The 16,347-nt window shown below is 45.4% G+C and overlaps 1 protein-coding gene across 8 annotated transcripts in view; it reads left to right on the top strand.

The window, feature by feature from the left end:
* TNRC6A (trinucleotide repeat containing adaptor 6A) overlaps positions 1-16,347 on the top strand; it is a 183,172-nt gene that overhangs the window by 108,491 nt on the left and 58,334 nt on the right. For 6 of the 8 annotated variants that reach the window (XR_010751205.1, XM_066383396.1, XM_066383390.1 and 3 more), the window contains exon 4: positions 9,531-9,618. The exons of the other annotated variants lie outside the window; for them this stretch is intronic. Coding sequence is in view for 5 of the 6 variants with exons in the window: in XM_066383396.1 (XP_066239493.1) it covers positions 9,531-9,618 (88 nt within the window). In the remaining variant the exon portion in view is untranslated. The remainder of the gene's footprint in view (positions 1-9,530; positions 9,619-16,347) is intronic. 8 annotated transcript variants of the gene reach the window in all.

Raw genomic sequence — 16,347 nt, 5'->3', positions numbered from 1 at the left:
GTCTTGTAGCTAGCATGTAGTGTGTACTTACTATGTACCTCTGTTACACTCTTGCTCCACATTACCTCATTTAATCTTGACCACAACCCTTTGAGGGAGGTGCAGTTTGAGACCTCCGCAGATGAGATGACGACTTGAGAGAAAATACACAATGCAGGGACACAGCAGGCAGTGGAATTGAGAGTTGAGGCCACTTCTCATTGTCATTGGAGCCAGGGCTCTGCCCTGCGTGCCGTGCTGCAGGGAAAAGCTCGTTTCGGTCCTAGATTGGGTTCAGACTGGTCCTTAGAGAAGTAGATGTGAGTGGAAGTTAACAGTGAAGAGGGCATGGCCAGTGGTGGTGGTCGGTCTGAGGGTCATTACCAGCAAGGAAGCAGGAAGCAGCATTTGCTGTGGTGTCCAGTGCTGGGTACACAATACAAGTAGAACTGGTTTCTGTCCCCAGAACTGCAACTAGTCTTATTTGGAAGAATGAGATTAACATCTGAAATAATTAGAAAATGAGTATTGTTTAATTGGAGGTCAAGGATGAGGTTTGTATGAGTTTGAAAGGAACTAGTAATTAATTTAACCTCAAAAGAGGATGAGAATTTGGGAGGGTAGTTTAGCAAACTGGATTTGGAGTCATCCTCACTACTGCCTTGCATCATACGAGTCACTTAGACTTTCTGATCCTTAATTTCTTTAAGTGTCAAATGGGAATAGCGTCAGTTCTCTGTCAGGGTTGTGGGTTCAAAACAATAACTCACAGCATTTTGTAAACTATAGAGTGCGTCTGTCTTTATGGTGGGGTAATTTCTCATTTCACCAACTGTCCTCAACCTGAGCTTTTTATTTTAAAATAATTTCAGACTTGGAGTTTTTGTAAGAAGAGAGCAATGAACTCCTCAATATCCTTCACCGCTGTTCCTCAGCTATCGACACTTAATCTCATCTGCTCTGTTGTCCTCGCTCCTTACACATGTACTTTTTTTTTCTGAACCTCTTGAATATAACTTGGAGCTGTGATGTCCATTTACCCCTAGAAGCTTAAGTATTCATTTCTAGAGTTCAAAGGTATTTTAAAATAACTACAGTACCATTATCAGAATTGGGAAAGTAATATTGATGCATTCTTAAAGCAAATTTATAGATGCTACTCAAATTTTGCCAGTTGTCTTAGCAATGCCTTTTAGAGCAAATAGAAATGATTTTTCTGCTTGGAGGTTTAATCCAGAAGCCCAGGTTGCATCTCTTTTTCATGTTTGTTTAGTTGTCTGCACTCTGGAAGAGGTTCCAGTCTGGCTTTGTGTTTGAAGACCGTGACGTTTTTTCAAGAGTACAGTGCAAGCTAGTTATTGGATAGAATGTCCCTCGCATCTGTACTTGTCTGGTGTTTCTTCTTGATTAGATTCAGGTTGTGCAGTTTTGGCAGGAAAGCACAGAACTGATGCTCTGTATTGTGTAGTGCATCATATCTGGGGGTTAATGATGTCCATTTATCTCGTTGCTGGTCATGGTACCTTCAAGTTGACTTGGTTAAGGTAGTGTATTGTCAGGTTTTGCCATGGTAAAGCTAGTATTTTCCCCTTTGTAATTAATACTGGTGGTGTTGGGAGACCTTTGAAACTAGATATCTTGTTTCTCACCAAGATTCTTGAGTAAATCAATGGATTGCCAAATAGTGATTCTTGAAGTCTATCTTTCTTTCTATGTTAGTTGACATTTTACTGTAAGATCTTTTCCTTTACCCTGTTTATTCATTCATCATTCATTAATTTCACAGATAGGGTCTCGTGGGTTCTTATCTTTTTCAGTGTGTTGTAATCCTTTACGAGCATTATAGCAAGTCCTCAAATAATGTCATTTCGATATAATGTTGGTTAGATGCCATCGACTCTTGTTTATTTTGAGTAGCCTGTGGTAAAATTGGTTTTGTTAGGTGCCATTTTGCTTAAAGTTGCAGAGCCTCTCAATGACATCACATGAGGACTTACTGTATTGTATGGCTCAGATTGTGGGGCTAGTGGAAGCCGCCTTCAAGTTGAACCTCGTTGTTGAAGAGATCCAGATTATGTATTGTCTGGATGCTCATCGCTACCTTCTTGTGTTCTATTTTCCCTTCACTTTAAGAGGAAGGTGTGTTGACTTATCACTACTACCCCTGTCCCCCAAAGCCGAGCTTTCTGCCTGTGCTTCGTGGGTGAGAATAAAAAACTATCAGAAATACCCAAGATTGCTGCCAGCCGGTCTTGTCCTCTTTTTTCCCCATATTCCTGCCACAAAAATGTTTTTTTTTGGTTTTGGTTTGGTTTTTTTTTTGGCTTGGTGTGTGTGCTTCTGGAATTTCTTTATGCAGATACAACACATGGGGATATATATATTCCTATCTCTTCCCCCTTTTTAACACAAAGATAATATAGTGAACCTTAGTTTTTCCCAGTTAGCTGTATGCTTTCTAGATCCTTTCATACCAGACAGACCGTGGAGAACTTCTTTATCTGTTTTATAGCTGCATAGTATTGCATTTTATGGATGTTCCAATTTATCGAATTCCTTCAGTATTTGTGGCTATAAGCTACCTGTCACTGTAAACGAGCCATCTCTTGTCACTGTCTCTGATACCTTTATTCCGTCACCCGTTTTCTACTTCCAAGTAAGCACGAGTCTTATTGTTAAAACAATCCCCCAAACTTCATTTTTATCTTGTTCTCTTTTTACCACTGCCAAAGTTTTTAAGAAGTGATCCACACCCCTGACTTCACGCTAACTTATTTGTGCTGCAGTTGGGTTTCCCTCTCAACCTGGTAAAGTTACAGTTTCGGAGGGGACCAGTCACTTCCTGTTGGGTAGTGCTAGACTGGCTCTGATGACTTGTTTGGTGTAGGAAGATGTGGAGAAGGCAGCAGGAGAGCCAGAAGACGGGAACTGTATTTTATCACCAGCTTGTAACGTGCCACCTGGTGACAGTGCACTGGGTTATGGCACCGTTGCCGACTGAGAGGCTAGTTGGGTCTTCTGGAATGTTTCTCCCGTTTTCTCTTTCCTAACGCAGAGCAGAAACATCTGGACTCTGTCCCGTTGTTATCATTCCTGACAGCAGAGCTCCATTTTTAAATTTAGCTTTCTAAAATTCTGAGTTGTCATTAACAGCTTTCTTTTGTCATTCTTATTAATATTGTCAACTGTTTCAGTTTCTTACGATTATCTTGGATTTATTCTTTGCTTTTTATTTCCGCTGCCACCGTTACGGATTGGGACGTTACACACAAGGATAGCGGCAGCAGTTTCTCACCTCATTTAGCAGTTGATTTTCTACCGTACCCAGCGCTTCTCCTTGGTCCTGCCTGTCAGTACTGGGTGTCTGAGATTGTCATGCCGACAAGGCTGCGTGACCTCTCCTGACCACAGAGCCCACCTCTCTGTAGAAGTCTTGCCTCTTTCTCAGGCCCAGACCAGCCTCCTGCTCCATGAAGCCTTCTGCCGCTACCACAGCTGCTGTGCACCCTCTTCTCCCGCACTGGAGTCCAGTCACTGCCCAGCGACGGCCTGCCTTCCTGGGCCGGCGTGTTCCGCTGTGGTTGAAACCCCGTGATTTCTCCCTGGTCTGTCCCAGAGCACAGCAGACTGCTTGCTTTATAGGGTCCCAAAGCTCTTTCTTACCGCGTTAGTCACTGAATATTGTGTATCTAAATCATTCTAAATGATTGTCATTCTAAATCATTCGGATGCAGAGCATGAGCTCATCCAGGTACCTTGACGGTCTGCTCCCCTCTGCTTCCTTATTCTGCTGTGGGGAATGTGTCCTTTTTAATGGGCTTTTGTTTTTGTTTCTGGCAAATGATACACATAGATCTGGACCTTGACCTTTTTGACTAAGTAGTGTGTCCTAGAGATCTTTCTCTGTAAAGTCATGTTTGTCTGGGGTACCCAGAACCACCCTCAGATTTGCTGGTTTACTAGGAAGACTCAGGACTCAGCACATAGTATTTTCATGACGGTGGTTTATCACAGCGAAAGTGTGCGAACCAAAAGCAGAGGAGAGGCGCACGGGACAGACTCCGGAGGCAGCGAGGCACACGCACACTTCTGAGAGTTCTCTGCCTGTGGTGTCCCACAGGACGTTCCTCCTTTCTCCAGCATCAGATTGTAACCAGGGTCACTGTCTGTGGAAGTGCTGACGACAGATTCAGTGCCCAGGGTTTATGTTAGGGATTAGTCATAGGCACCCTCTGCCTCACACAGACCAAAATTGTAGACTCCCAGAAGGAAAGCAGGTTTTCAGCATAAAACACTGCTTTTACAGTTACCCTGGTCAGTTAGGGACTGTGAGAACCTCCCTGAAGTCCACGTTTCTTGGCACCAGCCAAGGACCGACCTGCGGTCTCTCTCAGGATCGCAGCCTCAGACCTGTTGTGTGAACTTCTCTGTCCCCTGGGGAGTCTGCAGCCTCTGCCTCTCCTGAACTGCTGCTGTAAGTCACTCCCTGCTATGAAGACATTTTGCTTTGTTTACTGTTTCCCTACTGATTGGCTTTTAGACTTTTATTTTGCAGTATTTTTGTGTAATTCCTTTTCTGGAGAACTTAGATGGAATTGATGGTCATGACATGGTGACACTTAAAATTTTAGAGTTAATGGATACTTTCAAATAGCTCATCAGGGGGCTTTACTGGCCCTCAGACACTTCCAGCAGCGGTTTGCACAAGGACCCTTTGGAAGTGAGTGCATTTAATGCTGTTCACGTTGGGGTGTAGGGAAAACTGCCCGGCCGACATCAGAGCAGGACCAGGAGGGACAGTCTGGGCCCCAGGTGTGTGCTGCCGTTTGGGTGCTTGGCTGACCCATTCTCTTCCTGGTTCCGAGACTGTTGGTTCTGACACCCTGCTACTTCATCTTCATCTCTGATTTTCCTCCTTCTTGCCTTTAATTATTGGTCTGGAGGCTTATGTTGTTTTTGTCTGCTATTATGGGAAATTTCAAACATACACAAAAATAGACGAGAACAGAAGAAGGAACCTGCTTCTCATTACCCATCTGCAGCAGTTGTCACCAATTTGTCAGCTTGTTTCATTTTTCTTTTTTCTTTTTGGGGGATGGGGTAGGGCCTGGAGTTGTGAAAGCAAGTCCTAGACATTATAGTGTTTACAGATTTTTTATACTAATTAACAAAAATAATGCATGCTTACCATGCATTGTAAATATAGATGTACTTTTAAGAGAACTTAGTTTCCCTAAATTCTTAGTCCAGTTGTGAGGTTGCTCAGATGTTTGTATTTCAGGAGGGTGTTTCCTCGTGTGGTATACGGTTGTACAAACATACAACTTAAAAATGTGAGTAACATTGTTCACGGTTCTGCAACTTGCTTTTTTCATTTGACAATATGTTAGGGCCATGCAGTACATGTGCTATGCTCTGATGTGACAGCCATTTCTATGTTGCTGGGAATTCTGTGTTTTTCTGCTTTCCGGCCCTTGTGAGTCTGGTAGTGAACTCTTTTATATGTGTGTGGCCTTGTGTACCAGCACTTCATTATTGTAAAACACATGCTGAAGAATGGGATGGCTTGTTAGAATATGTCTAACTTTGTTAGTTATTACCACAGTACTTTCCAAGAAGTTTTAGTAGTTTTCTTTCTGTAGTGTTATTTTTTTAAATGTTTGTTTATTTTAGAGCGAGGAAGGGAGAGAGTGATGGAGAGACAGGAACACTGATCTGTTCCTGTATGTGCTCCAGCTGGGGGTCAGACTGGCAGCCTCTGTGCTTCAGCACACGCTCTAACCAACCGAGCCGTCTGGCCAGGGCATTTTCCTGCCAGCAGTGAAGGAGAGAACCTCTTAACTGTCATTCCTGCTAGCTACTTTTAAAGATTTTTTTTTTTTTTTTTTTTACCAATTATTGGTTAAAAAAATAGTATACCATTATAGCTTTAATTTGCCTTTATGAAAGAAAACTCAGCAACTTATTTAAAAAATTGAAGTGGGTATATACTAGCAAGTGTAAGTTTGATTTAATACTAGAAAATCCATCGATACAATTATATCAGCAATCAAAAGCCAGAAATCGTATAGTAGATAGGATTAATACAGTGAGGTCTCCCTCTTGTCGCCACCCAGTCTGCCCCTTTCCTCCTGTCCCCCCCCCCCCAGTCGCAGTTAGTTTCTCTGGGGTTGTTGTTTCAGGGTCATTTTCATACACAGGCAACTATGTATGTCTTCCTTGCTTTTGCACTAATGGTAGTGCACTCTCTACTCTGCCACGCACCTTGCTCTTTTCCTGATGAGTTTTCTTTTTAGAACAAGACATTTTTGCTCATTTCCGATAGCTTTCTAGATGCCTCCCTGTTTCTTGTTTTAAAATAAAGTATCGAGTTCCTCAAATGTGGGACCTTACCGCTTAGCTATTCACTATCGTGGTCTATGTGTTTCTCCCACAAACTTTCACAGAGTAGAAAGACTGAAATGGCTCTCTCTCTCTCTTAAACACTGCCAGAGCCCGCTCCCTCTTGTCAAAACCAGCGGCTGTTCAGTCTTTGCCTTTGATTCTTTCGCTGTTCTTGCCCCTGATCACATATCCTGGTGCTTCTTGGAACTGGGATACTTTGTGTTTTCTCAGTCATTCTATTATGTTCTTGTAGAAGGTGGGAGGAGATTGGAAAAGGATGGTGGAGGGCAGTCTGGGAAAAAGATTTACTCCAACTAAGCAGATCTATGCCTTGCTGCATAGGAAGGAAAAGGGTTTATTCTACGCTGCTCCTGTGAGGAGCGAGGCCTTCGCTCGGGAGAGGAGGGTGGAGCTGCCATGACCTTGAGAACAGACTGGAGTCCTGGCTCCACCCTCCCGGCTCTTTGACTTTGGACGAGTCACTGACATTTTGGAGCTTCAGTTTCTTCATCTGTAAAAGGGAAATCTGTTTATCATTTGTTTAAAGTAACAATTAAGTGAGAAAGTACGAAGTGTCCGGCGTGGTCACTGACACTTGGGTCACTGAAAGGCTGTTCTCATTCCTGGGTCCAGAGCTGGCAGACTCAAGTGTCCTGCTACCGAGGGGCTGGGTAGTAAGATGGATACTCAGGTACCTGCTTTAGGGGTTGTGTGACTGCTGCCTGGAGAGTTGTCTTTGAGACGCGAGTGTCAAATAGGGTGGCCCACTTAGACCTGTCGGTTGATATGGTTAATGATAGAGCCAGATGTCTTCAATGAATCTTTACCAGCGTTTACATCCTCAAGGCTGAAGTGTCTGGGCACAGGAGGGGTGTTTGTGTTTCCGGGGGGATTTCTGGAGGAGGAGGGGAGGGGAGGTGCGCCTTGGCCTCGGTGACAGCGCTGAAGAACAGAACCCCGTGTGTCCACAGTGCCACCTGATACTGCATGTTCCTTGTGGGGACTCGTGGTGTGTCCTTAAAGTACTAAGGAAACCGTTTTTGGCCAGGAAGACACTTGCTGACCTCATCAGAAACCCTTCAAAATGACTTTGGGAAGGGAGAGAAAATCCCAGGTAGGTGGTGAGGAGCATCCTGTGGAGGAGATGAGCGGTGAGGAACAGGGTTAGAGACGCCCGACCACCCAGGGCCGGTGCCGGCCACCCCTGACCTCTCTGCACAGTGCCCAGAGCACCCTGAGAGGAGCAGGCGAGAGTCGGTGAGGGACAGGCCAGACTAGGCATCTGAATGCTTCCTAGAAGATCTACGTCAGGGACTGTTCCTCACCCTCCCCTTCGACGTGACGGGGCGGTGCCTGCAGTCATGGATCCCCAGGCTGACTGCAGACACTGAGGCAGGAAGTATTTAGAGCTGGTTCACTTTGGGTGGGCAGCACCACAATGCTGTGTCGTACTTAGCCTTGTTTCCTGACCGCACTCGGCCTGCCTGCTGTGCCGGCTGCACCCCGACTCGCCAGGGTGCCGTGCGTGAGCACCCGTCACCTCCTCACGTGGTGCACAGTGCGGGAGTGTTGAGTCCTGTTTACAGTCGCTGCCAATGCCACTGCTAATCTGTTAGCCACGTGACAGTTCCACTGGGGACAAGTGACAACGAAATGTAACAAGTCCTACTGTTCTTCCAACTTCTGATGGTAGCAGTCATGCTGGACAGTTCCAAGTCCTCAGCCCTCCGTCGGTCACTCGCCCAGTCAACCGTCTCCTCCCTCAGCCCAGCCGGTGTGAGTTCTGTGTAAGCTCAGCGCAGGGCACCCGCAGCGCCCTCCCGTCTCTGACACATGGCTCCTCTCATCTGCCCTCTCCTTCGTGTCCTTCAGTCCCTCCCTGTCCTCCTGAGAGTCATGGTGTCCCTCCTGGAAGGACTCCTCAGGGCCATCTAGAGGCACTTTCTCCTTGTGTGTTGGTTTAATGTGGGCGACCTGAGTGGGCTGCCCTGGTGTCGTCCCCCCCCCCCCAGCCCCAGCAAGGGCTGACACTGAGCTCTGGGTGAAGGGTGTGGTGGGCAGGCTTCACTTGAGGGTGAGATTGGGGAGGGGCTGTGGTTTCCTATAAGAAAGGCTCTGACCAGGGGCCCCAAACCTGCCTCCTGCCAAAGCATTAGAACACATCTTTACCCAGTCAGGTCTAAATTTAGTATGTGTTGAGTTAAAGTTTAGTTTTTAGAAAGTATTTCTTTGGTTTTAGGCTGGATTCAAAGGCCATGTGGACAGGAGCAGGGCAGGTGCGTGGGAGGGCTTGCGTGGTGGCCCCTCGTCCCTAGGCAGCCATTCCGCTCCGTGGTTCCTGCTCTCCCAGCTCTGGGCTTGGAGCGTCTCTGGGGCGCCCCCAAAGACGGCACATGCGTTCTCTCGGGACCTCGTGTTTATTCTCGGTTTGGAGCTTCTGCTCTTGTTTGTTCCTCAGTCTGAACAGTTCCTGCCTTCCTCTCCTATCATTGCTGTGCGGCAGAGTGGAGAGGAAGAGGAACCACACTTACCCAGTCTGTCTGTCGTTCTGTCATCCTGACATCCTGAGCCAGAGGTTCTTAAGACTAGGACTACTTTGAGTAACTGTGACATTAAGAATTGAAACAAACTTATTTTATGAGTGCATTATTATTCTATTACTATAGAATATTAGGAATGCTTATAGAATGTGAAATTATTGTAATACTGAAATACATCCTCTGTGGGTGAATAACTTGTGTTCTAAAAATCATTGTGAAGTTTTTTAGAGCAAGGACAGCCAAAGATACCCCAGATCCCTGGACAGGAGAGGATTGTGGGGTGTTGCCATTAGCTACTAATAATTGATCATTGGGGCCAGAAGCAAGGTAACTCTGGCTCATGTGATGTTTACCTTCTAGAATTGTTTCTTGGAGTGACATTTGCTTATTTTAGATTCTTACTTGATATGACATTAAAATAAACCCCCTACTGCGTGCGGCTTACTGAAGTACTGTACAATGGCTGTATAGTTAGATTTAGGTTGCCATTTGTGTGTATTTCCGTGAGTGATAAAAGAATAATTTTTCATGTCATTACTCCTAATAGAGTGAAAATGAATCTGTATGCAACATTATTTTTATCTCTTAATACATTCTGGGAAAGTTAATTGCAACTGTGTGGTTCAGGGCTTTAGTGCAAGAAGAAGAACAGTTGATGGAAGAAAAGAAAAAGAAAAAAGACGACAAGAAAAAGAAGGAAGCTGCTCAAAAGAAGGTAGTAGTATCTGAATAAACTATTTCTATTCAGTTTAAACATAAATTTAAAAATACAATTATTCTTATGAATTTTTAAAGAATTTGATTTAATGTTTTAACTTTGATGGAGTTCCATGTTAACATTTGATGTCTCTGACCGTGCATATATATAGTAATTTGGCAAATGCATACAATTGAAATTAAACTTAACGTGTGGTTCTTGAATCTTGCCGATAGTTTTTTCAAAGGTAAGTGCTTTCTCTGAGTCTCTGTCTGCAGTGAGCTGTCTCTCCACAGAGTGAAGAACGTGGCGGGGGTGGGGGGGGGAGGGGGGCTCTACGGAGCGGGTCTGGAACCTGCTCTCACAGGGGGCGTGCGGCAGGGTGCCTTCCAGCACTTGGTTTGGCCTCTCTGGGCCTCGAACATTTTCTTATGTTTTGTAAAATGAGAAATTAAACGAGATAGCCTAGTACGTACACATAATACTACACTTAATTCAAAGTAGAGTCATGCAGGAGCACAGCAGTGGAGGGAACAGAGAGGCACCTGGTGGGAAGGTCGGTGTCACTTTCCTTCTCACTTTTTACTGGTACCTGCACTCTTTTTTTTAAAATTTTCAGTTTACATTAGTATATTTTAAATCTAAGACATAATTTGTTGCAAAAGATCTCTAGCCAGTACATCGTCAGAAACTAACCAGAGCAGTACAAATTGCAGAAAAATGAAAGATTATGTCACATAATTATAAAAATTTTTACAAGTTAAAATTAACGGTGTCTGATGGTTAACTCTGCTGGCTTTGATTCACGGTTCCGAGGTTTCAAGGCCTTTAACATGTTCTAGAAGACCCAGTGAATGACTGCTCTATTTTTCTATTTTAATGAAAAATTATAACTTTAACATATCCGCACCTCTTTAGTGCGGAATGCCAGGCGCTGTGCTAGGAATTGGCTGTACAGGATAGGAGCACACCTGGTTCCACACTGTGGCGTGCAGCAGGGAAAGCAAGGAGGTGGAACTCCTCTGTTCAGGCAACGTAAGCGCAGAGAGGAGTCTTAACTCAGCCTGAAACTGGGCAGGACGCAGGGCGGCTTTGTAGACTAGAAATGAGCTTGATGGCATGGAGCGCAGAAGGACCCCAGCAGAGGGGCTGCAAGGGGCCTCCAGAGCCCGCGGGGAGTGTGGGTGTGACGGGGAGGGACAGCGGGACCGAGGCTGGAGAGGCTGTTGGAGCTGTCAGCCCTTCGAGGGGTTGGGGCCGCTGGCTTTGCCGGGACAAACTGTGGAGTTGGACTGGAAGGGGGAGGAGCCAGCTAGATGCTGGTGAAGGGACTGTTTTTAAAAGTCCACAGAAGTGTTTGAAAGGATATGAAGGGAGAGGAACCTAGGTTGACTCTTAGGTTCCAGATTGAGTGACTGAGTCCGTCTCAGGGGCAGGTGACCAGGTTAGGGACGCACACACAGAAGGAGAAGTGATAGGCAGCTGGTCCTGGAAGAAGATGTTGATAAGATACAAACTTAACTTCTGTTTGTATCAGTTAGCCTGTGGTAAATTGGTTTCATTAGACTCTGTTCCCCAAATTTCTAAGCACCTGTCCAGGACATCAAGTGAAGATTTAATGTAATTCTGGACATGTAGGGTTTAGGTGTGGTCAGCAAGTCCTGGGGAGGGGTGGAGTACAGAGCAGCGGGGAGGAGGGTTAAGCTGTAGATGACAGGTGGCTCCAGTCCTTGCCTTTGTTTGCTCTCAGGAATGACTGGAAGGAGGCACATCAGTGATTGCCATAGTTAAGGTTTTGAATCGGTTGCTAGTACAGGTGTGCTTGTGTTTTTGAAAGTTCACTTGACACCACTTTGCTGTAAAGACCTACATTAGTACATTGACGTTTGGTGATTCTTTGGGTGTCTGTCAGAGGCCTGTTGACATAGGATGGTCTGCAGTCTGATGAGTCTTGGCTCAGGATTTGATGTGAAAAAGTCCTCTGTAAGTCTCGCTCTTCCATGTTCTGAAGGCCGTTTGCTTAATGAAAAGAACTTGTCAGAAAGTTAAGAGGCTTACTGAGGAAGAGGCTCGGGCATACTTCACGTACAGTCAGCGTTTGGTGTGCGTCTGAGGTTGCACTAGGCCCTGTTGATCCCTGCTGCTCAGGAGTCAGGTCCAGCCGGGCAGTCAGGCCGCCTGTGGGACTGGGTAGGAGAGAGACCTAAGGTCGTATGTGACGGCATGTTGGTCCCTGCTGCTCAGGGGTCAGGTCCAGCCGGGCAGTCAGGCCGCCTGTGGGACTGGGTAGGAGAGAGACCGAAGGTCGTATGTGACGGCATGTTGGTCCCTGCTGCTCAGGAGTCAGGCCGCCTGTGGGACTGGGTAGGAGAGAGACCTAAGGTCGTATGTGACGGCATGTTGGTTTGGAGTTTACCTGTTCACTGAGGAAATGCTAAGAAAGGGATCCCTCTCTGGAATTTCTTTGACTATGTGTTTTAAAAATATGTAATATGAGTATAATTTTTAAGTTGTAACATACCAATTATGGCTCTCACTATTAAAGTTTATATTTTTTCATATTTAATCTCTAAACCACCAAGTCAGTGTCTTTAATACACGAATGATGATTTTTGTGCCATTTGGCTTCTCAACAGATCTGAAGTGACCGCTTTGCATATTTTTTCCCACTCCGTGCCTGCCTGACGGTTACGGCTCTCGTCTCTCGTGTCAGCCATGTCCTGCTGGAACCATCATCAGAGGCCGAGAGGTCTGGGGGCACTTTCTTCTTTTGCCAGACCGTCAGCACTGGTGGTGTGTTCTGTGTGCCCCTAGATGCAGCCTACCTACTCACTGCACACACTGTGGGAACGTTCTGTGCCTCTGAGGGTCAGTTTAGGAGGCTAGACTGCCACTGTAAGACTGTTCTTCAAATTCCAAATAACCCGCTTACAACTGAAGTGAAGTACAACCTGTTGGTGAAGTGAGGACAGCTGGTATTTCTGTAGGCTGCTACCAAGTAGCTTTGAAAACAAGACAAAACAAAAGTCTCTCCAGGAAGCACACTTACAGCCCACAGGAGAGACTGTGAGGCACAGCAGTGTGAAGAGTCACACGTTTCCTGGGACTTGTCTGTGTGTCCAGTGGGTCACGGACATCTGCACAAGCCAGGCAGGCAGGCCCGTTACATAACTGTTGGAACGTAAACTCATGAAAGGGAAAACAGTCTGCCTGTTTCATGTGATCTGTGTACACTTTTAAGAAAACTATCTTTCATTTCTGAAAAAGACTTCAGATACTGTATGTTCTGATCCATTCATTACGTGTTTTATCAGGGTGATGGAACTAAGACCTGAAGTCTTCTAACTCTCCCAGCTGGTGCTTTCCTGAGCTCAGGGCAGTGGCTTCATCCAGAACCTTCTTACACTTTTGCTTTATTTTTCACAATCTAAAGTAAACTGTAAAACTAGAAATAGTATATTTTGGTGATCTTTATAAGGCATTTAGAAACTCTTTGTGTCATGAATACAGAAAACATAGGCTCTAGTAGCCACTGTAGTCTTTTAAAGAGATTTAACTTCAAACCACAGGTGCTATTTTTATTTTAAATAAAAAACCAGATGACACAACTTCTTATGTGACCAATTAGATACCAGTAAGTCTCACTACAATGTTTTTATTATGATAGTTTTTCTTATTTTATCTGCTATTTAAATGAGTTTAAGTCCCTCTTTAAAGAAATATTACACAAAAATTACATGATGTTTTTATGTTTTAGCCCCAATATAGAGATCATTGACTAAATAGCTCTGTTTAAAAATCATTGTTGTCAAAGCCTTCTTTTTCACAATTGAGAAGCATAACTAGTTTCTTATCTTCTGGTTCTGAGACTTAGAAAATAATTTGACGTAGCAGTGGGAATGCAGTCTCTGTACTTAAGGGGGGATGGTAGCCGTAGGTTGTTACCATTGATTTACATCCAGGTTCTGTTTTTAGGAGACATTTCTAGACGGTAGCTTGAGGGAATGCAGTGAGGAGGAAAAGGGAGGTTTAGAAATGGGTTAATTATAGAGGGGATGATATAGCATAGCCTTTACTTGAAGCTTGTAATTGTAGTTCCTAGAAAGCGTGTCCTCGTGAGGACTGGAGGGAAGCAGGTGCGAACTGGGCCTCGCGTTAGCAAGACAGTTCTGTTACTGTGTGCAGAGGAAGGGTCTGTGTAGACTTCCTGGATTCAGACGTGCTCAGTTTGAGTTTAAATGAGACCAGGCTGTAGCAAACCTCCAGCTGGATTCTCTTGGAGATTTCAGTGTTTACTTTTCACGACCACTTTGTTCTGAGCCGAGGGATGCTATTCAGCAGGAAGCCAGGTGGTACTGGAACCGGGCCTAGAGCCTTCTGCTCGGCAAGGGTGGCCCTGTATGGTCCTGCCTGTGTTTCCGCTCCCTGCAGTCCTGTGCCACACGGTGACGTCTGGACCATACTGACTGCATATACGACAGTGGGCCCATAGACCGTTGAAAACTTCTATCGCCTAGTGACGTGGTGTGCTTGTACACAGACACCACTGTATTACAGTTGCCTACAGTATTCAGTACAAGTAGCATGTGGTGCAGGTTTGTGGTCCAGGAGGTATGGGGGAACAGAATTTGTCACCCCAAATATGTCTCTCTGGCATCAGGATTATTTTAGGCTGGCTCTGAAGACCAAGTAAAAGTTACTCCGTGTGAAAGACGTCCACATTTTAAGGGAAATTTCCATCTGTCAGGGTGTCCCTGTACCAGGAGGAGAGGGATGACCGTGTCTCTGGAAACGGTGCAGAAGGTAATGCCTTAGGTCTGTCCTCAAAGCCACCTTTCCCCGGGTTACTGTGCCTCCCTGGGCACCTCCGTAACTGCCTGCCCAGCCCCGCCCCTTCCGCCTGCAGCTGCGGAGGGTGATGGTGGTGGTCTCACCTGTCTGGGTGAGTTACCTAGTTCTCCTGAGTCACCCAGCCCCGCCCCTTCCGCCTGCAGCTGCGAGGGTGATGGTGGTGGGCTCAGCTGTCTGGTGAGCTACCTAGTTTTCCTGGGTCTCTCATGTGTACAGGAGGTATGTGTGCCAGTAAACTTACTTGTCGTTCTTCTGTTAGTCTTCTATTAAGGGGGTCTCTCAGTTAAGAACCCAGAAGGGTAGAAGGGAAGTTATTTCCTCCTTCTAGAGCAGTAGATTTTACCACTCATACTAGGTTAGACTAGGTGGTGTGAGTGCCTCTGCTCACACAGCCATATCCCTCAAGACACAGTTCTCAGAGTGGATCCCTATTGGTAAGCAGCATGTGACTATTCTTTTCCTTTTTTTTTCTTTTTAAGCTCGTTTTTATTCAGACCTGGGTTGTAGACTGGGTGCTGCTTGCTAAGAAAATCATAGAAAAGCTCCCTAACCACTAATTATCTCATTTAAAGCAAGTGAGTTCAACTATTAATTCCTTATTCTAATACCTAGTACTGTTAACACATGGTAGATGATTAGGAAAAGAGAAAAAAGCAAGACTTTGGGGACCTGAAGTGAGTTTATGTCAGGTCCTTTGCGAATATGACAGAAAGGACTGAGCCGGACCACGGGCCAGTGGGGCTGACAGCAGCAGCCACTGAGGTCTTCTGAATGTCCTCCGGAGGCCAGACAGTGTCCTAGGCGCTGTCCGCGATCACAGCACTTTCCTGCACTGCCACACTGGCTCGGAGTTTTCGTTCTTGTCTCACCCGTGAGGAGGCCAGGCTCAGAGGAATTAACTCCTTGTGACCTCAGGCACACAGTGTCAGGGGTGGAGCCAGGACTCCTACCCACGCGGTCTAGCTTCAGACTCTGAGCTCTTCACCGCCGAGTGTACTCAGGGGTGGAGGGGCTGGGACGGCTGCAGAGCCCGCAGAAAGCAGGCACCTGTCGTGCTGTGTATGCCACCTGTCTGGTGCCTTCCTTATAGTGAGTGGAGGCGATTGTGGGCGTGCTTGTGGAGTCACAGCTCAGGGTTTGGGGTTTTTTGTTTTTTTTTTAGAGCAAATGTAGATTTTTTTAGATTCATTCTGAATCTAGACTTCCCAGAATTCTTTAATTTTGTTATACAAGAAGGTCTGTGTAACAATACCTCACATTTGGATAGTGGAGTGTATTTTTCCACAAACAATGTTTTTGTATTTTACTTGAGCCTCATAATAGCCCCAGAAAAGTAAGCAGTATGGAGTTTTTCCCACAGTTGAGGAATTAGGAAACTGACACCCAGAAAGTTTAAATGTCAAGGTCATTTAAAAGTGAAAAACAGTTGAAGTTAATTTTATACATTCTATGTAACCCAGTATATAATCAAAATATTAGTTTTATCAGTATAAAATATTAATGAGATGTTTCCCTTCCTTTTTAATACTAAATATTAGAAATTTGCTATGTGTTTTGTACATAAGAGTCTGGACTAGCTGTTTTTCATTGGTCAGCAGCCACAAATGAACAGTGGCTCCCATGTTGAACAGTGCAGATGTTTACACTCTCCGTGGTCTGAACAGTGCAGATGTTTACGCTCTCCGTGGTCTGAACAGTGCAGATGTTTACGCCCTCCGTGGTCTGAACAGTGCAGATGTTTACTCTCTCCGTGGTCTGAACAGTGCAGATGTTTACGCCCTCCGTGGTCTGAACAGTGCAGATGTTTACGCCCTCCGTGGTCTGAACAGTGCAGGTGTTTACACTCTCCGTGGTCTGAACAGTGCAGGTGTTTACGCCCTCCGTGGTCTGAACAGT

The sequence above is a fragment of the Saccopteryx leptura genome, chromosome 4 (assembly GCF_036850995.1).
Source record: "Saccopteryx leptura isolate mSacLep1 chromosome 4, mSacLep1_pri_phased_curated, whole genome shotgun sequence".
In the NCBI taxonomy this organism is placed as follows: Eukaryota; Metazoa; Chordata; class Mammalia; order Chiroptera; family Emballonuridae; genus Saccopteryx; species Saccopteryx leptura.
Note: the sequence above shows the minus strand (reverse complement) of the source record. Positions and strands in the feature narration are given on the sequence as shown.